The 24,382-nt window shown below is 45.3% G+C and overlaps 2 protein-coding genes across 7 annotated transcripts in view; one reads left to right on the top strand and one right to left on the bottom strand.

Moving 5' to 3' along the window:
- CRAMP1 (cramped chromatin regulator homolog 1) overlaps nucleotides 1-13,435 on the bottom strand; it is a 57,251-nt gene extending 43,816 nt beyond the window's left edge. For 3 of the 6 annotated variants that reach the window (XM_070761063.1, XM_070761067.1, XM_070761066.1), the window contains exons 1-2: nucleotides 10,661-10,731; nucleotides 10,021-10,448 (exon numbers count right to left, since the gene is read on the bottom strand). In XM_070761063.1, coding sequence (XP_070617164.1) covers nucleotides 10,021-10,448; nucleotides 10,661-10,731 — 499 coding nt within the window. Of the gene's footprint in view, nucleotides 1-10,020; nucleotides 10,449-10,660; nucleotides 10,732-10,984; nucleotides 11,166-13,217 lie in introns of those variants that run through there. The other 3 variants (XM_070761069.1, XM_070761065.1, XM_070761064.1) reach the window with 3 other exon arrangements.
- Nucleotides 13,436-15,409: 1,974 nt separating this feature from the next.
- The window catches only part of IFT140 (intraflagellar transport 140), a 152,570-nt gene continuing 143,597 nt past the window's right edge, over nucleotides 15,410-24,382 (top strand). The window contains exons 1-4 of the mRNA XM_070761062.1: nucleotides 15,410-15,489; nucleotides 17,798-18,019; nucleotides 19,239-19,460; nucleotides 23,420-23,541. Of these exons, the coding sequence (XP_070617163.1) occupies nucleotides 17,873-18,019; nucleotides 19,239-19,460; nucleotides 23,420-23,541 (491 nt within the window). The 5' untranslated portion in view covers nucleotides 15,410-15,489; nucleotides 17,798-17,872. The remainder of the gene's footprint in view (nucleotides 15,490-17,797; nucleotides 18,020-19,238; nucleotides 19,461-23,419; nucleotides 23,542-24,382) is intronic.

The raw sequence follows: 24,382 nt of genomic DNA, 5'->3' as shown, positions 1-24,382 counted from the left end.
GGCCTTCGCCAAGTCCCATCTACCAAACAATGTCATTTGGCGGGGCTTCGAGGAAAAGCCTTCTCTGTGGTGGCTCCGACCTTTTGGAACCAACTGCCACCAGAGATCCACATTATCTCCCCCCTACGAGTCTTCCCGAAAGCCATTAAGACCTGCTTTACCGGCAGGTCTGGAATTAGGTTGATTGCACATATGTATGGTTTTTTATGTCATTACTGCTTTATTGGATTGTTGATTTTTATTATTAGATTTTAACTGTTTTTATTGTTGTTGTATTTGTTCCTACTGTCAGCCACTGAGAGTCCGTTTTGGAGTGAGCGGCATACAAATACAATAAATAAAATACAATACAAATACAATAAATAAATCTGCTGCACTTGTGGAAATGGCCTTATAAGCCAGCCTTTGCCAGCAACACGAATTCAACTCTTGATGAACGAGTCTACAAGAATGGGGTGTTGTAACTTGTTTGCTGCAAATTAACCAAGGGGTTTTTTTTATTAACAGACTTTGTAGCCGTCTTCCACCGACAGGCATATACATGCAATTTAAAAAAAAATCGCTATAGTATCTTGAGCATCCTCAAATATTCTGAAAGCTCCAATTTAAATGAGTTCTGCTGTCACCATTAAAATAAATAAAACAGGTGAGAGACAAAGCTATCGTATTTTTCGGACTATAATATGCATTGGTGTAGAAGACGCACCAAGATTTTGAAGAGGTAAGTAAGAAAAAAACATTTTTGTCCTCCCCGGCCCCTAGGAACACCCTGCAGGCCTCCCAAACCCTCTGCACCTCGTTTTTTGTAAAAACAGGCCTGTTTCCACCCATTTTAGTGAAAAGTGAAGTGTGCAGAGGATTTGAGAGGCCTGCAAATTGCTCCTGGGGGCTGGGAGAAGGCACTTGTGAAAAATGGCCTAAAGCACTGTTATAACTTTGGGTGGTGACTAAACAAATTGTTTTAAGTCAAGGGGTACCTCTATTTGTTTTCTGTTTTTTAGGGGCTTATGAGTCTGCAACACAGCTTCATGTTGGAGTAGGTTTCCTCTACGTTGCATTGTTTACTAGCGCTCACGTCACTTACCTAGCGACAACCTAACGGGTGAAAGCTACAAATTCCCACGCATCCGTGGCGTCAAAACAGTGTGGCAGGGAGATTCCTCACGGAATGAGGTCAAACCACATGACAAATCATGTACAGATATTACTATAGCTTTGGGGAGTCCCTTATCTAGGCAACAGCCTCGAGGTGGAGCTACAGGAAGCAGCCCTGAAGTCATTCAGAGGTTAGGCATGCTGAATTAGAAATGGCCCTTTTTCAAGCTACTGATGTTTATTGACCTGCAAAGAATATTAGGTATATTTCTCGGCCTTATGGTATTTATTTATTTATTGGATTTGTATGCCGCCCCTCTCCATAGACTCGGGGCGGCTAACAACAATGATAAAAAACAGCATGTAACAATCCAATTAATAAAACAACTAAAAACCCTTATTATAAGACCAAACATACACACAAACATACCATGCATAACTTGTAATGGCCTAGGGGGAAGGAATATCTTAACTCCCCTATGCCTGGCGGCATAAATGAGTCTTGAGTAGTTTACGAAAGACAGGGAGGGTGGGGGCAGTTCTAATCTCCGGGGGGGGGGGAGTTGGTTCCAGAGGGCCGGGGCCACCACAGAGAAGGCTTTTCCCCTGGGGCCCGCCAAACGACATTGTTTAGTCGACGGGACCCAGAGAAGGCCAACTCTGTGGGACCTTATTGATCGCTGGGATTCGTGCGGTAGCAGGCGATTCCGGAGGTATGCCTTACATTTGGCCTTCGATGCTGAAGAATTTGCACAGGCTCTGTACTGGTGAGAAATGTCAAGAGGCAATTGCAAATTCAAGGGGAAATTCAATTCAAGGGTGAAATTTAGCAGGTTCTAACAGATTCTGGGGAACTAGTAGCAAAAACGTTGAGTAGTTTGGGAAACCGGCAAATACCACTTCTGGCTGGTCCCGGAATGGGGATTTTGTAGTATCCTTCCTCTGCCACACCCACAGAACAGGTAGTAAAAAATTTCGGATTTCACCACTGTTGCAACTGTCTATTTAAACTATAAAATGTCATTGAATTGTTCTACCCATTGATAGGTAAGGTTTAGAACTCACGGTCGCAAGAAAAAGTGGTGAATTCCATTCTCTTTAAAAACCAAAGCAACAACATTCTCAAATTATGACAACGTAATTGTCCTTGATATAATTTACGCTAGACCAATCTTAGAGTACTGTTCAACTGTTCGGGATCCCTACCATAGATTTGACATTAGTAAGTACAACCGAGCGGGTTCAGTCGTAACTTTACGAGAAACGTTTTTCATTCTTTAGTACATAATAGAATTCCCTATGCTACTAGACACAAAATTCTTTGTTTTGGATAACTTGGAAACTGTGTCGCTTGCGGTCAGACTTGGGTTTTGCAGACAAAATTGTTTGTAGTAATGTTTTACCTGCAAATGGGCTTTTCTGTTTTAATCACAATAATAGGCGTGCGAACAACTGCTTTAAACTCAATGTAAATCGTTATAAACTTGACTGTAAAAAATACGATTTTTGTAATAGAATTCTCAAAGTCAAAGTGGAATGCCCTACCTCATGGGTCTCCAACCTTAGCAACTTTAAGACTTGTGGACTTCAACTCCCAGAATTCCTCAGCCAGGTGCTGAAAAGGTTTGCTAATCCTGGCCGAGGGGATTAGAGTCTCTTGCAACTAGAAGATAAGGATCATTCACATAAGCACACCATCCGACTACAATAATCAAGAATTCTCCCAGGTATTCAAAATTTGGAAGACAATTCACAATTGGTTGGTTTCATACTTGACAGCTGCTTTAATAGTTTGCATTCAGAATACATACTGTGCATTCATTAGAAGCAATTAATGAGGTTAATATTTTAAGGAATTAAATGGTGAAGTTTTTACATCAGGGCAGGTATGGTGAGTAATAAATATTAAAAAGAAAATTTTCTCTTTTTAGACCAAGGGTCAGCAACTTGCAGCTCTGGAGCCACATGTGGCTCTTTCATCCCTCTGCTGTGGCTCCCTGTCGCCGGTTGGCTCATCAATTGATAGGCTTTTGATTAGGACAGGTGGTGGGAAAAGTACGCTGCGCTAAGAGGACACTATAGTGGAGGAACTGAACTTCCAGTTGGCTCCAGAATTAAACAGGGGGCTTCTGGTTAGGACCTTTGTTACTGATGGAGTATTTAAGGTTGCTGATCCCTCCCTTTAGATTATTGAATCAATCCTATAAGGCAGCGGTCCCCAAACTACGGCCCGCGGGCCACATGCGGCCCACTGAGGCCATTTATCCGGCCCGCCAGTGAGTGACAAGAGCATAGGGAAAAGAGAAAGAAAGAAAAGGGAAAGAGAGGGAGGGAAGGAGAAGTGGAGAGGAATGAAGGAGGGGAGGAAGGAAGGAGAAATGGAGGGAATAAGGAAGGAAGGAAGGAAGGAAGGATTAAATGAATGGAGGGACAGAGGAAGGAAGGACTGTTTTTTAAATTTTTCTCTCAACATACATTCAAACAACACAGTATACCATCTAATTTTCCATGAATAAAATGCAGTATTTTGTTAGTAACTAATATCAATCATAAAAAAAGTTGCAAAAGTTTCCCCCCCTAATTTTGTCATCCAGTTACATTCATTTTCTTTTAATTAAATTTCCTCCTTAATGTTCCTTCAAAAAGTGCAACACCAATTATATTTCTAACTTATTAACCATTATGCCAAAGTGCTTCCTTCTTTCTTTATACATTTTTCACAAGCCAAGAAAACCTTGTACTGTATAGCCAATCAGATGTCAACAAAAGAAAATTAAAAACAAAACATAAACATAAATGAATTTCAGACCTTCTCCCCCCTCTAAATAGTACGTTCCCATTTTGTTTTTTACTTTAAAACAAGGTATGGGCAGTGTGCATAGGAATTTGTTCATAGTTTTTTTTAATAGTGAACTGGCCCCCTGTGTAAAAAGTTTGGGGACCCCTGCTATAAGGCAGTGTTTCCCAACCTTGGCAACCTGAAGCTATTTGGACTTCAACTCTGGCTGGGGAATTCTGGGAGTTGAAGTCCAGATTGGGACATGGTTGGGAAACACTGCTATAAGGTATATCTTTGCTCTTGACTACAAAGTTATTTGTAAGATTTTCCTAGCTAGCCCAATGTTTAGACATTGCTCAGCAGTCGAAGGAAAAGCAGAAAGGAATAACCGGCAACAATCTAAAATTAAATACTACTAGTTTTAACAAGCATGTTGTTCATCCCTCTCCTGACACCTCTCTTGAACATCCCCAGAAGACATTTCCAGGAGAAGTCCCTAAAGAACAAAAATTTCCTCCAGTAGCTGAGCACAAAATGGACTCCCAAGCCCACCAAAGAAAGCACGGATTCAACATCAAAATCTTTCTGCAACATGCATGATATTCAGACACTTGGAGGACTAAAACCTATATCCTGCAAAGTTTATACCCTAATAAATCTGTTTCTCTTTAAAAAACGCCACAAGATATTCTGTGGGTTTTTTTTAACAGACTAACAAAAGCTTCAAATAAGAAAACAAACCTTGTTCAAGGCCATGAGTGTTGACCGCTAACAAAGGGCCAACATCTGGAAGAAGGAAAAAACTTGATAAAGGCTGTTTTCTTTTTTCACTACACCTCAATGTACACCAAATTCATATTACTTTTCAATTAAACTACAAACCCTCGGTGCACTTTCTTTTAAAGCTCTGTCAGCAACATTTTTTTTTAAAATGGTAAAAATGTCAGCTATAGGACTGAAAGAGCTGAAGGTTAGCAACAAACACAGACATTTGAAAGCATCTGACTGTTTACTTAAGAAACATTATACTGTACTCTTAATAAAAAACTGATGTGTAACATGAGGTGTATGGAACTGTGTGTCATAAAATGTACCTTCCAATATACTGTACTGCCCTATATACTTGCACAAATATTGGGTTGTTCCATTTAATACCTGGCTTCACACATAGAATAAACTAGCTTATTGAATAAATCACAGTAAGATTTAAGATTTATTAGATTTGTATGCCGCCCCTCTCCGAAGACTCGGGGCGGCTCACAACAACAACAATACAATACACAGAGTGCAAATCCAATATTAGATTAAAAAATGAAATATAAAACCCATATATATTAAAAACAATCGTTACTGCACAATCACACTATTCTCATGTATTACAGTCAGGAAAAAAGGTGGTGGTGGTAGGAAGAGATAGTGATTCCCCCCATGCCTGGCGACATAGATAGATCTTCAACATCTTGCGAAGGAGGGAAGAGAAGGGGCAATTCGAATCTCTGGGGAGAGTTGATTCCAGAGGGCTGGGGCCGCTACAGTGAAGGCTCTTCCCCTGGGTCCCGCCAAATGGCATTGTTTAGTCGACGAGACCCGGAGAAGGCCAACTCTGTGGGACCTGATTGGCTGCTGGGATTCGTAATATGTTCACACAACAAACTAAATCCAAATCAAGCAAACCACAATGTTGCTTATTACGAGTGAAACCAAACAAGAATTAATTTCTAAATAAACATACCTAACATTGGACAGACAATGCTCAATCCAAAATCAAATACCTGTCTCTTCAGACCATTCACATGACCGAAAATGGCTGCAATCCCACAACACACTCTACCAACACCGCATAATTTAAAAAACTGAAAACTATACTGTAAAGCCTTAAAACAGGCTTTGCAGGTATAGGAACGTCCTTAAAAACATACTCCAGAAAAACTGAACTTCTATCTGCCTTTAATAAATATTTTTTTTAATAAACTTTAATAAATAAACATGGTGAGTAATAATCTGAATGGTTGCTAAGGGAATGGGAAATTGCAATTTAGGGGTTTAAAGTGTTAAGGGAAGGCTTGTGATATTGTTCATAGCCAAAAATAGTGTATTTAAGTCCACATCTCTACTTCGCGGAAATTCAACTTTCGCCGGCGGTCTTGGAACGCATCCCCCGCGAAAAGTGAGGGAACACTGTATTTCCTTCCATTTCTCTTGGCAGTGAAAAGGTACCTAGGTGATATTTGGCCTGTCTCTTCCTTTTATTTCCACAACACACCTGTGAAGAAGATTGCCAGGGTTTAGCTGGCTCAGAGTCCTTGCTCACCTCTCCAGGGTCAAACAGGGATAGTCATTAAGTCTCCCAAATTATAGTTCAACTTCTTCACAAGGACATATGAGCACCTTGAAATGAGATCAAAAGGCCATGCCCCCATTTATCTATTTTTTCCCATACCTCCTACAATGTACGAGAAGTGTTTCATTGTTAAATACTGGCCATTGCCTCAGTCTGTCTACAACTGAAATCCATAATGATTAAAGTAGTCTACTTCATTAAGAAACACACACATCAAAGACACGTGGAAACATTAGCACTTCCCTGGCTGTTCTTGCAGCTGCTGAAGCATGCTGTTCTGTTGAAAAAAGTAAGAAATTTCCTCCTCTTTCACTACATTTAACTTCATACATTCCTAGCCATGCTGAAAATAAAGTTGAATTAACATGCAGCCTGTGTTATGGTACAAGACGATCTTAGCACTAGTTCAGTAATGAAAGATCTGCAAGAAAACAACCAAGTTCAGAGAGCACTTGGGACCTCATAGCCCTCCACCTCCACTCTGCAAAAAAACCCTTTCTTCCAGCACCGATGATGTTGCCTTGTTGGGTAATAAAAGGTCTGAAGAAAATAAACAAGTTCAGAGAACACTGTATGATAGAATCTCTGTTCATTCCCAGTTCTGCAGAAAGTTATCGAATTCGATTGTGCAGTACAAACTCCGCTCGCAGAAAACTCAAGATTTAGAAGGATTAGGTAGCAAACGAAAATTTCCCATCCAGCAGTCTGGAAAAAATATCAGCACTCATCTATGCCTACGTTTCCACTTAGGATTCCATTCCCAAAACAATTCTGCAAAGGGCACGCTGGCTGGGGAATTCTGGGAAAGGAAGTCCATGCCCATGTTGTCAAAAACGATGTGTTTCCCTAAGAAATTATTTAACCTTTTAACTATAAGATCTAGATCAAGCTAGGATACGGAATGTGACGAATGCTTCTCTTAAAATTAATAACTACATATATGTCAATCTCAGATTGTCAAAAGGTAGCACATCTAAGTGAAGTGTTGCATTCCAAAAAGACAGATCCACATAAGGAAGTAGTACTTCCTATAAACAGGTAAAGGAAAGGTAGTTTGAGATGTCTATTTCACTTTCACTAGATGTACATGTTTATACCAAGAGGTTATTTAGCTGTTCTGCCTGTAGAGTTAGGAGAGAAGAATTTCAAAGAATAAGTGAGTGTGCGTACAAATGTTTATAGTACAGTGATCCCTCGATTTTCGCGGTCTCGATTTTCGCGAAACGCTATACCACGGTTTTTTAAAAAAAATTTAATTAAAAAATACTCCTCGGTTTTTTTGCTATACCACGGTTTTTCCCACCCGATGACGTCATACGTCATCACCAAGAGTCACTTCTCTGTCTCTTTCTCTCCTGTCATTCTCTGCTTCAATCATTTTCTCATTTCTCTTTTTTTCTCCCCTTTTTTCTATCATTTCTCTCTCTCTTTCTTCCTCTCTCACACTCTCTTCCTCCCTCTCTCATCTCTTTCTTTCCTTCTCTCTCTTTCCTTCTCTCCCCCCCCTCCACTTGCCCACGAGAAGAAAAAAAGCAACCTCTGCCGGGCAGCTCCCCATGTGCCCCCGCTTTGTGCCTGCCTCTTGTCCCTCGCGAGTGGAAGGGTTTCTGGTGCCTTGTGCGGAATCGGTTGCGAGGTCTGCCCCCGGCTAAAGGTTGCGGCTTGGGCTGGTCGGCCTCGGAGGCGGGAGAAGGCGAAGAGCAAGCGGGGAACCCAGCAGGGTGGATGGCGGCGTCAGCATGTGTGTGTGTGGTGGTGGGGATAGGATAGAGAGGGACCCGGGAGAGTTCAGGTCTGCTGCTTGGCCGCCGCCGAGGAGAAACGCGGGGAGGGCGAGAGAGGGAGATCGTGGCATGCGAGGTCCCTGCAGAGCAGAGGGGGTGGATGAGGTGGCGGCGGCGTAGCGGCGGCGGCAGCAGGTGAGCTTGGAGCCTTGCTTCGCCTCCTTCGCTGCAATAAAAACAGCAAGCCGAAGGTTTCCGCGGCTCTGACCCAGAGCAGGAAGGGCTGGTGGGGGCGGCGAATCCACCTCCCCAGCCACCGGAGGGAGATCGGGCTGGTGGGGGCGGCGAATCCACCTCCCCAGCCACCGGCTCCACCATCTGCGCATGCGCGGCCATGGAAAAAAGGGCGCGCATGCGCAGATGGTGTCTTTACTTCCGCGCCGCTATATCGCGGATAATCAATTTTCGCGGGAGGTCTTAGAACGTAACCCCCGCGAAAATCGAGGGATCACTGTAGTGCCAAAGGTTAAAAAAGTAATTTAATAAGTGGTATTTCTTTGTTGAAGCAATGCTGAAGTTTCATACGACTTTGGCAAGTTTAGCATATCATGTTAATAAAATATGATATATTTAACTCTCCTTCCCTGAATAACTGACAACTGGGTGGATTCACACAATTCACTTTTGAGGATAGAACCCCACAAGTTACTGCATTATATATGAAACCACTCACTATATGTTATTCAAAAATGATTCATGTCAAAGCTGATGTGGCATCGATGTTTTCTTGCACTATTGCCAAAAATACCCCATCAAGGGCTGTATAATTTTGATTCCTGAAAAAGTTCCAAAATTTTGAAAGCTTGTCTTAAAAAACCCACCTCTAATGAAATCTTTATGGCTATTTATTTCTTCCATCCAATACATTAGTTCATCTGGGAAAACATTTTTAATAAAAGGACCGAGTGAAGACCGTTTTAAAGAAGTCGTAAGGATCTCCATTTCCATAAATGTGAATGCTTAGTAAAACAAAACTGGAATACTGTAATTAAATCCCTAGAAATGTCTTATAATTGTGCTCTAATCAAACACTGATATTGGTGATTAAAAACAACAACCAAAAGACTAACTCAGTTAATTCTAGTTCAGAAATTTATATAATTCATCAGTTAAAGACAACACAGAATGGCTTGAGAAATTCCCAGTCTGCAGACATCAGATCCATTCAAACGGCCTCTCTTTTCATGATTCGAAAAGCGGCAAATATTCTGAAAATGGACAAGAAAACATTGACACTCATTTGCTGACTAAGAAACAGACAACACCCAGGGACGCCAAATCCTAGATTTCCATGATGGAACTCCATCATCATGCAACGATCCAAAAGATCAGATTGAGGCTTTCAAAGCAGGCGCCTTCTAAGATTATCCAGTAATTAATCAATTAAATTCTTGACCCATTCAAACCTGAGAGTAGCCCAACTTAAACGTCCAGCATCCAAGGAAGATATTTAAAACCTAAAACAAAATCACTTTAAAAAGTTGAAAAGCAGGAATAGCACAACTAAGCAAGATTCCAACCTAAATGGATATCCCAAACCTTCTGGGTGGATTTGTCCGTCAGGTGTTGGGTGGCCTATAAACCCAACAAATCCAATCCAACAAATAAATTTCACCGCACCAGAACAAACTTCCAGCGGACATGGTTGGTAAATCCACAGTAACTGAATTTAAACATGCCTGGGACAAACATATACCCATCCTAAGATAAAACACAGGAAACAGTATAAGGGCAGACTAGATGGACCATGAGGTCTTTTTCTGCCATCAATCTTCTATGTTTCTATCAACCTAGAATGCTTCAAATCACCTGCACCCTCATAATATTATTATTTACTGTACTATTAGATTTGTACGCCGCCTTTCTCCGAAGACTCATACATTCAGGGTCCACTCCTAAGCGCCGGTTCACCCTGGATTCTCCTCCTGTATAAACCATCGGCTGGGAGAACTGCTGGTTTGCATGTACGACCCGCAGCTAGCGTGATGAGTGGGTAGTGGCCTGCATGTACGGCGACCCACCTTTTCCTTTTCCCGCGGGGGCGGCGTTGCCCCCGCTGCTGCCTGTCCCGCCAACGGCCGCTGCCACACAGGACGCCTGGGGATCCTTCCTCAGCCGCTTGCTCTGCGGCCGGACGCTGGACCGGAGGAAATGATGCTGGTCGTGGCCGGGGGCTGGTGGTGGTGGCGGCGGCGGTGGCGGGCCCGAAGTGGAGGAGGCGGCGGCAACAAGGGGCGATGCTGGGGGGGCCCCCGAGGAGGGACCCCCGTTTGTCTCCCCTTGTGGGGTGCCCCCTTCCTCCTCGGCTTTCTTGGCTCCCTCTCCTCCACATCCTCCTTCGGGGCATCCTTCTTCCTCACTGGCAGCGGCTCCTCGCTTGCCCGGCTTCCTCAGGCCTTCCTCGGGGGCTCCAACGCCGCCACTGTGGTCACCCAGCTTGACTGTCATCCTGTCAGGAGGGGGGGGAAATAACAGAGGGGGAGGAAGAAGAAGAGGGTGAGGCTGGAAGGCCCCAAAACAACCCCCACAGTGGCCTGGCAGCGGAGGGTCTCCCTCACCACCCCACGGGGGTCTCTTCCCCCACACACCTCCGAGGCCCGTTCCCCCCCAGTAGGCCCAGCCCGGCCGCCCCCCGACCGCCTTTTTTTCTCCCCCACCCACCCGCGGGGAGAAGTTTCGCCGCAGACGTTCGGCTCAAACATGGCCGCCGTTGTTTGCCATTCCATTCCCATCGCTCGTCCCGAGTCGAGCGCGCGGGCCGAGGAGGGGTCCGCGGGGCCCGACTCCAGGGGACACCCCCCCCGCACCCCACACGGCTGGGCGCCCCCCCTCCCGGAGCCGACCCCCGAGCTCGAGGAAAGCGGCCCAAGTCGTTTGGAAAGTGGCTGGGCAGGCAGGAGAGAGAGAGAGAAGAGGCGGCCGGGCCGGAGCGCGCGGGTGGGGTGGGGGGTTGTCTCCCCGAGGGACCCCCCCGCCCCGTCCTACCCATCGTGCAGGTCTGCCGGGCCGGGGGGGCTCTTCCTTCTCCTCACCATGGAGCCGAGGCGAGGCGAGCTCCCGAAGGGGGGGCATTCATGATCCCCGCTGCAGCAACCCAGCGGCAGTTTCCCCCCCCCCCTCCTCTCTTTTGCGAGCGAGGGTGTGCGCTTGCCTGTGTGCCTCTGGGTGTGTGTGTGTTTGTGTGCGTGAGTGTGTATGTGTCTCCCTCCTCCTCTCTCGGACGTCCAAAAGATTTCCAACTCTTTTTTTCTTCTTTTGCCGCTTTTCCCCAAAAAATAATAATAAAAGGAAGCCCCTTTCTAATCCGACGCGCCCTTCCTTGGGGAAAAGCCACGCGCAACTCCCTTCTTTTTTTGCAAGGGAGGGAGGCGAACAAAAGCCCGGAGGTGGGAGGTTTTGGGGGTGGGTCTGGGGGTGCAGGAGGCACACCCGCCTAGGAGGGCCAGCCTCCCCTCCCCACCATCGCTGCCTTTGCCTCCCTTCCTCCCACCCTTCTTTAGTAAACTTAACTTGCTTTTGCATTGGGAAGCTGGAAAGCAGTATTGGTTTAGGGGGGGATTATTGGGGGGCTCAAAGGGGGTTATTGGGGGGGGGCTTAAAAGGGGAGGGCTAGACAACGTAGGTGATTTTATTTTTGCAAAAGGAAGTGGATGTAATACTTTCCCTTCCCTTCTTCACTATTGAGAATAAATGGCTGCCCAACTGTTTCCATTCCAAAGTCCCTTGTGCCATTTTTGCAAATCAGGGGCTTGTTCACATGTCAGGTTTTCAGGAAAGGGGTAAATCCAGGCTTCTTTTTTTCACAATGATATCCCTGGGTTATTATTACTTGCTTCTTTTTAAAAAACAACCGCCTAGGCGGGAAAGCCTGCAAACTGGTGTTTAACCACATAAACCACCCCCTCCTCTTTTAAAAAAAAAACGCATGCAGAGGACAACACTGGAAAAGAGGCAAAGCAAAATCTATTTCAACTTCTATCACAGTTCATAGGAATATCAGACGTCTGGAAATATATTCTTCAGGGTATATTGATAATCAAGGGCTCTTTATTTATCACCAAGGACATTTTCAATTAGAAATTACAAAACACCCATCAGCAAAGGGCTAATCACCAGCATAAGAACAATAGTAGCAGAAAGTGGTTTTTAGCCAAAAGATTCAGCACCTCCAAAGAATATTACAGTATAACCTTTCAAGAAAGCAGTGAATATACATTCCTTTCATAAGCTTCACTTGAGAGCCCTTGAATACAGAATATTTCTATTTTACTATACCCAATTTCAAAATGGAATGCACCAAGATGGAAGCTCCATGCCTTCACTGCAACTAAATGCCCCAAAGCATTAGAAGGCAAAGAGCCTTTCAGATCACATTCTTGGTGCAGCGTTTTGGTCATTTGGGAAACAGGCTCGGTTCATTTCAGTTTCATTTGAAACACTTTTCAAAAATGGCCGCAGGAAAACCATCCAGCATCACAAACCCAACAGCTCTGCAGAACTGGTTACCAATCCATGGATCATAAGAAAAGATCATCTTAAATAGCCACCTATGTTCGATTTCTTATTGCTATTAAAGATTTCTTACACAAGGGGAACGATGAAGCCAAGTCAGGACAACCCAGATGGAGAAGTGGCATTGTCAGCAGATTGGAGCAACAACTACACAACAACAACAATAATAATAATAATAAAATTGAATTTTATCTGATCCTTTCCCTTCCACCTTTCACACGGCTGCCTGATTTCTATCCCTCCCGCCCCATTGCTCAGACACCTCTGCTCTGCCTCCATATACTACGTCGGTCAATATTTACTCCCGCCAAGGCTCTATTCCCTCCCCTTTGATGACACCTTCCCTCTTTTCCTAATCCAACCGCTCCTACTTCGCTTCCTCGGTGCAAGCTTGACCACCCTGCAAACTGACTACCCTGCAAGCCGCCTCTACCTTTCCTCTCCTAGGAAGCTCAGCCGGGAGGACCGGCAAAGGGGAGGAGGGATCCCCGTAAAACTCATCTCTCTGAGCTTGACTGGCGGGAATCTCCGCCCTTGCAAGGCGAGATTCGGTGCAAGTCAATCCCGGGAGCCGATCCTGCATTGCATGCTCTCGATGGGGTTGCAACACCGGGGTTGTTTGACTGACCGAGCTGAACAGACGAGGACACACACACACACACACACAGCCCCTACCATGCGTGCAAGCCGCCGGGCCTGGTCCTACCTGGTACATGGGACTCGTCCGGCACCTGCAGCGGGACAACCGATCCCGGCAGCCGCCCCGTGCTTTGCTTCTCCGCCCCCGCGACTCCTCAGCAGGCGGGCGCCTTGCAACGCCGCCCGCCGCCCGCCCCGCGAGCTCCCCGGTTGCTTCCGCTTCCTCGTTGCCGCCACGCGCCGCGCACAGCTGCGAGAGCGAGAGAGCCCGGCGCGCGAGCGAGCCCGGGAGGCCCAGCGGGAGAGCTCGGCAAGCCACGCCTCCAAAGGGGGCGGGGAGAAAAGGTAAAAAAAATAGAACTGGCAGAAGCGAAAGGGCGGCGGCGGTGGGAGGAGGAAGAAAGAGGCGAGTGTGTCTGTGTGTGTTTCCGCACCCCCCCACCTTCCACTCCCAAACAAATGTTTTCATTGGTCGGCGTCGAAAGGAGGCGGGGAGGTCGAGTAAGCGAAGGTTAGCCAATCGGAGCGCCGCGCGCGCGCGCCCACTCGCGTGCGTCAGATGACGCGGGACGGCCCGGCGCGCGGGAGGAGAGGAAAAGATTGGAAGGCAGTCAAAGCGGAGCCGGAAGTGGTTGGAAGGCGGGAGCTACGCCAGCTCCGAAGAAGGGATTGGGCAGGGATTCAGAAAGGGGAGGGGATTATGTCCCCCTTTTGGGGAATCGTTAATTAGCTGGTTCCTTGTTTAGATGGGCAAGGCGGAGGACCAATGCCGAAAGAGGTGGAGGGATTTTTAAAGGTTATACAGTACAGTAGTTGTGTATTTTCCGCGATTGTGCCCTGCTGATGCGTATCTGTTCCGCAATTAAAGCAAACTTTATTCCTTGAAAGTTATTGCTGATATAAAAAGTAATCACATCTCCCAGGCCACAGGCTTTCTGTTGCCTTTGGAAGAGGAGCTATAATTTATAGTTATAGGAGTAATAGGTAGGTAGGTAGATAGATGAGAGAGAGAGAGAGGGAGATAAGATAGATAGACAGACAGACAAAATAGATAGATGGTTAGTTATAGGAGGGGATGTATTTACTTATTTCAACCCTGAAAACCTTCAAAAAGAAACAGGTCTGCCACCTGTCAGAAGTGGTGGTCCCCTGCTTTGGAAAGAGGGGGAAGGGGTTGGAAGATGATCTATAAGATCCTTCTAACTCTGTCATTCTCTGTTTGTAAATAAAATAATAAAATAATAAAATAAAATGACAGGGGAGGGACATTTCGGCACAGAAAAACAGAACTGAATCGTCTTGGCTTGTTTGACAACAAAACTTACAAGCAACCAAACCCAGGGTGTGTATGTTTTTATTACTTGTTTGAGCAGAAAGTCCAATACCAGAGAGGAAGAGTGGGAGAAAAGAAAGGGAAGGAGAAAAGGGAAAAGGAAAGAAGAGAGAGAGAAAGAAAGAAAAGGAAGGAAGGAAGGAAAGAACTGCAGAAAAAACAATTGCTGCCAATCTGCCTTCCATTGAGGATCTGTATAGAGCATGAGTCAAAAAGGGGGCAATGAAAATATTAACGGACCCTCACATCCTGGACATAAACTGTTTCAACTCCTACCCTCAAAAGGTTGCTACAGAGCACCTCACCCCAAGACAACTAGACACAAGAACAACTTTTTTCCCAACACGCCACCACTCTGCTAAACAAATAATTCCCTCAACACTGTCAAACTATTTACTCAGTCTGTTCTATTACTGCTAGTTTTTTTCCTACCATTCCTATCACCCATTTCCTCCCACTTATGACTGTATGCCTGTAACTTGTTGCTTGTATACTTAAGATTTTTTATTACTATTGATTTTTCTTCATTGCTTGTTTGACCCCTATGACAATCATTAAGTGTTTTACCTCATGATTCTTGACAAATGTATCTTTTTATTTTATGTACGCTGAGAGTAGATGCACCAAGACAAATTCCTTGTGTGTCCAATCACACTTGGCCAATAAATAATTCTATTCTAGGAAGGAAGAATGGAAGGAAGGAAGGAAGAAGGGAAGGAAGGAGGGAAGGAAGGAGAAAGGAAAGAAAGAAAGAAAGAGAAAGAAATTTTGCAAACGCCAATAGCGCTTCTTCCACCCGCCTTGCCGAACAAGCGATGCGCGAAAGCGCTCGGCAATTTCCGCCCCGCCTCTTTCTCCTTCTCCTCCCCCCCCCGGACCGCCTTCGGCTCTCTTCGCTTCCCCTTCGGAGATTTCCGTGGCGGGCCGCTCGCTGTTGCCAAGGGCAACGTAACGCCTCTCCTTCGATCGGCCCAGCAGGCCTCGATCGGAACTGGACCGAGAGCAGGTAAAGCGGCCAAATCGGGGATGGCGGGAGGACTCGCCTGGTTGCTTTCCGAGCGGGACGCGGTGTAGGACACCGTTCGTTTCGGCCCAACTAGCGTCCCGAGGGGCTTTCTGTATGCGCCCGCACCCCTCTCGAAGGGAAAGCGCGACTTTTATGCAAGCGTGGATGGGAGACCACCGGGAGATCCCTGAGCCGGCCGGATCGGGGAAAACATCCCAGAGGAAAGCAAAGGCGACCCCCAGAGCTGCGTTTATTATCACGCAGTGACGGTTTAACTGGGTTTAACTGCCATACAGGAGATCCCCGATGGGGTGGGATTTTAACAGATTAACAAGAGTTAGAAGGGACCTTTCAGGTCATCTAGTCCAGTGGTCCCCAACGTTTTTTCCACCAGGGACCAGTTTCAGCAAGACAATTTTTCTATGGCCCGGTGGGGGCGGAAAGGGGTGTGATTGGGGGCGGGATTAAGCATGGGGGTGCTGGTCCTCCCCGCCCCTCTTTCCCGCCATCGCCCGGTGGCCGGCAAAACCTGCCTCCCAAGCCCTCTTGCCCAGCGGGGGCTAAGCGCTGGAGACAGGGGGTCAGGCTGGCCCTCCTGCCTCCCCCCAGCCAAAAACGCAAAAGCGCCCCACGGCAGAAGCCAAAAGAGGCTTGAGCCTCTCGGTCCTTCCCTCCCCTCTGTCCCGTCCATCGTCCTGTGGCCGTCAGAACCTGCCTCCCGAGGCCTCTTGCCCAGCGGGAGGCGAAGCGCTGGAGGGAGGGGGTGGCGGCATGAGGGCCGGCAGCTGCTGACTCCACGGACCGGTGCAACATGCCCCGCGGCCCGGTACTGGTCCGCGGCCCGGTGGTTGGGGACCCCTGATCTAGTCCAACTCTCTGCCCAAGCAGAAGACCCTACATCTGGCTCTACTTAGGATCGAACTCAACCTCCTGGTTGTGACTTGTGAGGCAGGAGCTCCACAGCAGATTTTGGGGTTGGGGGGGTCAGCAAGGGAGAACCCTTAAATTAATCTTGCTTTAATTCTTCTCCCCCCCCCCTTCCTCTAGCCTTTATAATCTCTTCCATCCTCTCCTATAGTTTTAAAGCAGCGATTTCTCAACTTTGGCCGCTTGTGGATGGGCAGACCTCAACTCCCAAGATTCCTCAGCCCACAAAGCTTTGCTGGGGATTTCTGGGAGTTGGAGTCCACCCACGACCTCAAGTTTGAGAAGTGAAGAGGCAGATATGGGGCTGGCATGATCTATGCAACTCTTTGTGGTTGATTGATTTCCTAGTAGTGATTGGGGCTAGGTTTGCATTATCTGCCCCATAAGAGAGATGGGCAGCATAAAAGTGTAATTTAAAAAGTGAATAAAATTGTGAGGTGTGCATGTCTGTTATGTTTTAGCTGCCCGTCACCATTAATTTGGAAGAAATGCAAAGTGGAATCGGATCTATTTAGTGTTTGGACAAGAAACCACCAGGAAATCTAAGAGCTATAGGCTAGACTGTGGAGTTGACTGATAAGAGATTGTAACGGAAGGAAGGAAGGAAGGAAGGAAAGCGGGAGGGAGGAAGGAAGGAAGGATAGAAGGAAAGCGGGAGGGAGGGAGGAAGGAAGGATGGATGGATGGAAGGAAGGAAGGAAGGAAAGCAGGAAGGACGGAGGAAGGAAGGAAGGAAGGAAAGCGGGAGGAAGGAAGGAAGGATGGAAGGAAAGCGGGAGGGAGGGAGGGAGGAAGGAAGGATGGATGGATGGAAGGAAGGAAGGAAGGAAAGCAGGAAGGACGGAGGAAGGAAGGAAGAAAGGAAGGGAGGGAGGGAAGGAATAGCAATAGCAAAGCAATAGTACTAGCAATAGCAATAGCTCTTAGACTTATATGCTGCTTTAAAGCCCTCTCTCTAATATGTTTACAATTTCACTATATTGCCCCCAACAATCTGGCTTCTCATCTTCATCACTTCCTCCTTGTCTTTCAAATGCAAATATATCTGCAACGTTGAGTTGATTTGATATGGCCACTCACTCCAGATGATTCTGGACAGCTTTGAACAGGAACAGCACTCATAACGATGGATGATGGTTTGTACAATTTGGAGTCTTCGTTTCTCCCACATTCCAGTTGGAGCAAATTGGAGCATTCCTAACCTGCGTATAGATGGTGGAAAGCAAGAATTTTCCCTCTGTGCATTTTCACTGCTTCTCCTGATGGGAATACGGGGTGTGGGGTGGACTATACATCATTAAATTAAAAGCTAAATAATGGGTGCGATCGATTCCTTCCATGTGCAAATAACATTTATTTTCATTTTTTTTAATTTCGCCAGTTTATATTTCAACATGTAATTTGCCTGTTGGTCCCATTGTTGGCTCTCGCTCTTCAACTGGTTAGGCGTCTAACCATGGCGGTATACATTGATCATCGAATAGAAGCTCTTGAGTCCTGTGGACCCCACACCCACATAACGTGGCACCGTCTTCAGCCACTTTTAGCTGTTGCATCCATTAATGCAAACTCTGGCGGCAGTGTGGATATTTTTCAAGAACAGGCAAGTGTTCTAAAAGGAATGGTTGTCTTGGGCTAATCAAGCGCTAGGCATTTGCATTACTTACATTATATATAAATTTAGATTTATTTAGAGAGTCAGAGACGTATTGAAGAATTAGGGCAGCTGGATTACCAACTCTGGGAGTTGAAGTCCACCTGACTTAAAGTTGATATAGGTGAGAAGAGAGAAAGAGAGGGAGAGGGATGTGTATACGCACACACACACACACACACGTCTGTCTGTGTTTCTCAACCATATCAACTTTATATGTGGACTTCAACTCCCAGAATTCCTGGATATATGTATATATATATATACAAACACACACACGTAACTGGATACCCCTGCTTCACTACAAAATTGAACTCCTTAGCATGGAGTAGAATGGCTAAACTCTCAGCCGACAGGCTGATTAGTCATACACTGGTCGTGCCCACTTGCAGTTGGAACAGAGTTCTTTTCAGGTGGGGAGTAGTAGTAGAACATCTAACTCCTTAGTATCAGATCATGATTAATGCATGAGTTCCAGTGACCAGCTAGGTCCCACAGAGTCAGCCTTCTCCAGGTCTCGTCAACTAGACTATGCCACTTGGTGGGGTCTAGATAAAGAGCCTTCTCTGTGGGGGGGGCGGCCCTCTGGAATCAGCTCCCCCCCCCCAGAGATTTGTCCTGCCCCCACCCTCCTTGCCTTCCATAAGAACTTGAAAACCCATCTATGCCTCCAGGCTTGGGGTCACTAGACCCTAGCTTCTGGCTGATGACTGCGAAGTATGTTTGTTGTTGAAAGTGAATGAATGATTTTGAATGTTCCAAGGTTTTTAGAGTACATTAGTTAATTATATTAATGGGATTTTGCACTTGATATTGTATACTGTTTTTATTATGTTGTGAATCACCACGAGTCCTCGGAGGGAGCGGCATACAAATCCAATAAATAAATAAATAAGAAATAACTAATTATCTAATGGTCATTTCAAAAAAATCCTTTCTTAGCGAGCACCTAAGAAGCCAATAGAATTCTTTATTGGGCAAGTGTGATTTGACACAAAAGGAAATTGTCTTTGGTGCCTACGCTCTCAAAAGGAACATATGTGCCAAGTTTCAAGTTTGTAAGTTTTATAGTTCTGGAGATTTTGTGATGGTGCATGAGTGGCATTTCTCCTTTATAGGTATATATTTAAAATAATGTTGTTCAGTCTTTCCTTTTCCCTTCCCCCAGGGAGAGTGTGTGGGTGATGCACACTTGGAAAAAAACTTTCGGGTCACGTATCTCAGTTGGCACCCCTCCAAACTGATTGTGGCCGTGGGCTGCGAGATGGGAGATGTGGTAGTAATGAACAAACAAGACAAGGAGCACCATGCTGTGCCCTCCAATCATAATGCTGATATTTCAATCCTGAATTGGAGTACTAATGGGACACGTCTTGTTTCTGGAGATAAAGTAAGTAGAAAAATCAAAATGGCTCTTGAATAGAACATCAATGCATAGTCTATCTATTATTTGTTAACACAGATATGAAAACTTCCCTTGTAGCTGTTCTGTCTGGGTCCCCCCAGACGTCAACACCAACCAAAAAGAATAGCCAGACTCACTGGTAAAAAGCAAAGGCAGTTTATATAATTCAAAGCAAACACAGGTAACAAAAACTGTTCCTACAGACAGGAACACTATGAAGCTTCACAGAGGTTTCACGAAGGCCAGGCAATAAAACAGGATTCTTGCTGGCAAAAACAACGCTGGAGATAATAAAAACCCACGCCTCCCCCAAGTCTTCCAGACTTCTAGGCCACAAGCCAAGATCAGAGATGCCGAGAATCGAAGCAAGGTCACAGAACTCCCAATTGATAACTCTCCACAAGACTGTAAGGGCGGGCCTGCCTTTTCAACCCTGCTGAGGAGAACCACACCCAAACCCAACTGTTGCCAATTCAGGGATGGGAATACCTTTCTAATTGGCCCCGTCTTTGAGCTGCACCTCACTGCCTCATGTCTATTATAGCCTGTGCGTCTTCATCCAATGAATCCAGGCTACTAGCTGGGGAGAGCCCCCCCCCCCCGGGGGTCTCAGGCTGCTCTCCCTCCTCCTCTTCCTGACGTTCCTCTCCCCTGTCTGCCTGGTCCTCCCCCTCCTGTTCACTGTCCTCCTCTTCTGGGCATGGATCCGGCAGAGATCCAGCCGGTCCCTGAGGAGCCTCAGGCTGAATCACAACAGTAGCTGTGGATTTTTCAGTTACTTATTGTTGTATCCTGAAATGGCTACCTTGTAATTCCTGTAAATAGTTTGTTCCGTCTTCCAGCGCTGTCTGAGCCGAAGCAGGAAGTCGCTCCTGATTGGCTCAGACGTGGCTGGCTCTTGCTTTGGCGGGAGCCGCAAATGTATAAAAGAAGCGGCTTTTCCAAGCAGAGTCAGTCGGTACTCGCTGAATTGTCACTTGCCTTGCTGAGCTGTCACTTGTTCTCTGAGCTGAATAAAAAGTACCGATTTGCTTGAACCCTGTCTCTGGGTCTACTTCACTTATAAAGGGAGACAATGTCAAAGTATATTTTCCCAAGGTTTTTTATTTTATTTTGCCAACTTTCAAAGCACAAAACAAAAGGATTGCAAAGTGAAAATTAAATCATGCGACTTGAGCAGTCTGTTGCCAGGGTTATCTATATTTTAAAAATTCAGATATATCGATTCTTTGGTGCTCTTCTTGTTTCTAACCTTTTCCCTCCCCCAAACTTCAGAAATGGCTGGTTGCTCTTTATCTCTTCATGCATTTGAAATGTTCAAATAAATGAGATAATTTTAACAGTGAACATCACCCAGGCAAAATTAAATTTTAGCCTTGCTTTTACCCAGGGGTCCCCAAACTTTTTACACAGGGGGCCAGTTCACTGTCCCTCGGACTGTTGGAGGGCTGGACTATTAGAAAAAAACTATGAACAAATCCCTATGCACACTGCACATACCTTGTTTTAAAGTAAAAACCAAAATGGGAACGTACTATTTTAGAGGGGGGAGAAGATCTGAAATTCATATATGTTTATGTTTTGTTTTTAATTTTCTTTTGTTCACATCTGATTGGCTATACAAGGTTTTCTTGGCTTATGAAAAATGTATAAAGAAAGAAGGAAGCACTTTGGCATAATGGTTAATAAGTTAGAAATATAATTGATGTTGCACTTTTTGAAGGAACATTAAGGAGGGAATTTAATTAAAAGAAAATGAATGTAACTGGATGACAAAATTAGGAAAAAAACCTTTTGCAACTTTTTTGATGATTGATATTAGTTACTAACAAAATACCACATTTTATTCATGGAAAATTAGATGGTACACTGTATTGTTTGAATGTATGTTGAGAGAAAAATTTAAAAAAATTACCCCCCCAAAAAACAGTCCTTTTTTCCTCTGTCCCTCCATTTAATTCTTCCTTCCTTCCTTTCTTCCTTGTTCCCTCCATTTCTCCTTCTTTCCTTCCTTCCTTCCTTCCTTCCCTCCCTCCTTCATTCCTCTCCACTTCTCCTTCCCTCCCTCTCTTTCCCTTTTCTTTCTTTCTCTCTCTCTTTTCCCTGTGCTCTTGTCACTCACTGGCGGGCTGGATAAATGGCCTCAGTGGGCCACATGTGGCCCACGGGCCGTAGTTTGGGGACCACTGCTTTTACCCTATAACAGTATTGTTTTGGATTGGGGTTTTTTTCCGGAAATGTAGCTTTTCTCTGCTTGCTTCTCTGTAATTCTACTCACTTATTTGACAATTAACTTAACTGGGATTTAATTCCTGGGTGACCCAGCGTATCATGGCAAAACATTAAGAGTTGACTCATACCTATGGCAGCCTCTGATCCTTCAGGAGATGTAGCTTAAGCTCCAGCTATCTTAAGAGATTGAAGGACAAATGCCAAATCGATCATGCATTTCCAAGTCCATGATGGCAAACCTATGGCATGCAGAGCTCTCTCTGCAGTCACGCCAGCCTTCACCCTAGCCCAAACCCCAAAAGCTTTAACCTTAGGCTGTCTACAGTTGACCTCACCCATTCCTAAGAGGCCTGCAAGGGCCATGCATAACCGCACCATTGTGCCTGCCGTCCCTGTCTTACTGTCCTATTGCCTAATTTACCTGTACCTACTTTGCTTTTGTTTATGTCTATACCATACGTACCATCTTGTACATGTTTTGACAAAGTCAAAGCCATGCCCAGTCAACGAAGCAGTGGAAGTGATGTGCCAGTGCCTGGAGGCTGTTGGGGACTGGATGGGTGTCAACAAACTCAAACTCAATCCAGACAAGACGGAGTGGCTATGGGTCTTACCTCCCAAGGACAATTCTATCTGTCCATCCATTACCCTGGGGGGGGGGGATTATTGACCCCCTCAGAGGGGGTCCGCAACTTGGGCGTCCTCCTCAATCCACAACTCACATTAGAGAAACATCTTTCAGCTGTGGCAAGGGGGGCGTTTGCCCAGGTTCGCCTGGTGCACCAGTTGCGGCCCTACTTGGACCGGGAGTCATTGCTCACAGTCACTCATGCCCTCATCACCTCGAGGCTCGACTACTGTAACGCTCTCTACATGGGGCTACCTTTGAAAAGTGTTCGGAAACTTCAGATCGTGCAGAATGCAGCTGCGAGAGCAATTATGGGCTGCTCTAAGTATGCCCATATCACTCCAACACTCCGCAGTCTGCATTGGTTGCCGATCAGTTTCTGGTCACAATTCAAAGTGTTGGTTATGACCTATAAAGCCCTTCATGGCACCGGACCAGAATATCTCCGGGACCGTCTTCTGCCGCACGAATCCCAGCGACCGGTTCGGTCCCACAAAGTTGGCCTTCTCCGGGTCCCGTCGACTAAACAATGTTGTATGGCGGGACCCAGGGGAAGAGCCTTCTCTGTGGCGGCTCCAACCCTCTGGAATCAGCTCCCCCCTGAGATTAGGATTGCCCCCACCCTCCTTGCCTTTCGCAAACTTCTTAAAACCCACCTCTGCCGTCAGGCATGGGGGAACTGAAACATCTCCCCCTTGCCCATGTTGTTTTGGTGTTAGATTGATTGTATGCGTGTTTTTTTAATATTCTGGGGCTGTTTTTTATGAATTTTTTAGTTTAAAATTGTAATTGGATTGGTGGGTATTGGATTTGTTATTATGTACTGTTTTTACCCTGTTGGGAGCCGCCCCGAGTTTGCGGAGAGGGGCGGCATATAAATCCAATAAATCTAATCTAATCTAATCTAAAATAAATAATTTTTTATTTATTAAATAAAATAAACAAACAAACAAGCAAACAAATAAATAAAAATATAAAGTGATCGATATAAAGATATGAGCTCATCTCAAGGCAAACCAAGACCACTAATTGCAACACAAATGGGCCATCAGAAAATATTGATTGAATCATCTCTCTTTTGTAGCTTGGGGTTCTTGTATTGTGGCGGATGGATCAGCGGGGTAGAGTCCAAGGGCCTCCTTTGTTAAAACATGAGTATGGGAAACATCTGAATTGCTGCATTTTTCGCCCACCTCCTCCCGGAGAGTAAGTATGAAACTTTGGCCAAATTCTACTGGAACAAAAAATTGAAACTTCTTTGATATTTAGGCATTTAATATTGGTGATGATTTCTTCTCTCTGTTTCATGTTTTCTTTTTAATCATTCAGGACAGAAGGGAAAGGGGGGACCTGATCGGAACATTTAAATATGTTAAAGGGTTAAATAAGGTTCAGGAGGGAGGTGTTTTTAATAAGAAAGTGAACACAAGAACAAGGGGGGCACAATCTGAGGTGAGTTGGGGGAAAGATCAGAAGCAACATGAGAAAATATTATTTCACTGAAAGAGTAGTAGATGCTTGGAACAAACTTCCAGCAGACGTGGTTGGTAAATCCACAGTGACTGAATTTAAACATGCCTGGGATAAACATAGATCCACCCTAAGATAAAATACAGGAAATAGTATAAGGGCAGACTAGATGATCATGAGGTCTTTTTCTGCCATCAATCTATGTTTCTATGTTTCTAAGTATATAAACTACTATTAATTATCTAATAATTAATGGTGTGCTGTGTGCTGCATTTTGGCTCCTGGGTTTCTCGTAATACTAATCATGCTGCCTAAGCTCCTTAAAACCCACCTTTGCCGTCAGACATGGGGGAACTGAGATATTCTTTCCCCCTGGGCCTCTACAGTTTATGCATGGTATGTCTGTATGTATGTCTGGTTTTTATAATAAGGGTTTTTTAGTTGTTTTATTATTGGATTGCTGCATATTGTTTTTATCACTGTTGTTAGCTGCCCCGAGTCCACAGAGAGGGGCAGCATACAAATCCAATAAATGAATGAATGAATGAATGAATGAATGAATGAATAAATAAATAAA

The sequence above is a fragment of the Erythrolamprus reginae genome, chromosome 9 (assembly GCF_031021105.1).
Source record: "Erythrolamprus reginae isolate rEryReg1 chromosome 9, rEryReg1.hap1, whole genome shotgun sequence".
Classification (NCBI taxonomy): domain Eukaryota; kingdom Metazoa; phylum Chordata; class Lepidosauria; order Squamata; family Dipsadidae; genus Erythrolamprus; species Erythrolamprus reginae.
The sequence above is the reverse complement of the archived record's forward strand: the minus strand, read 5'-3'. Positions and strand labels throughout refer to the sequence as shown.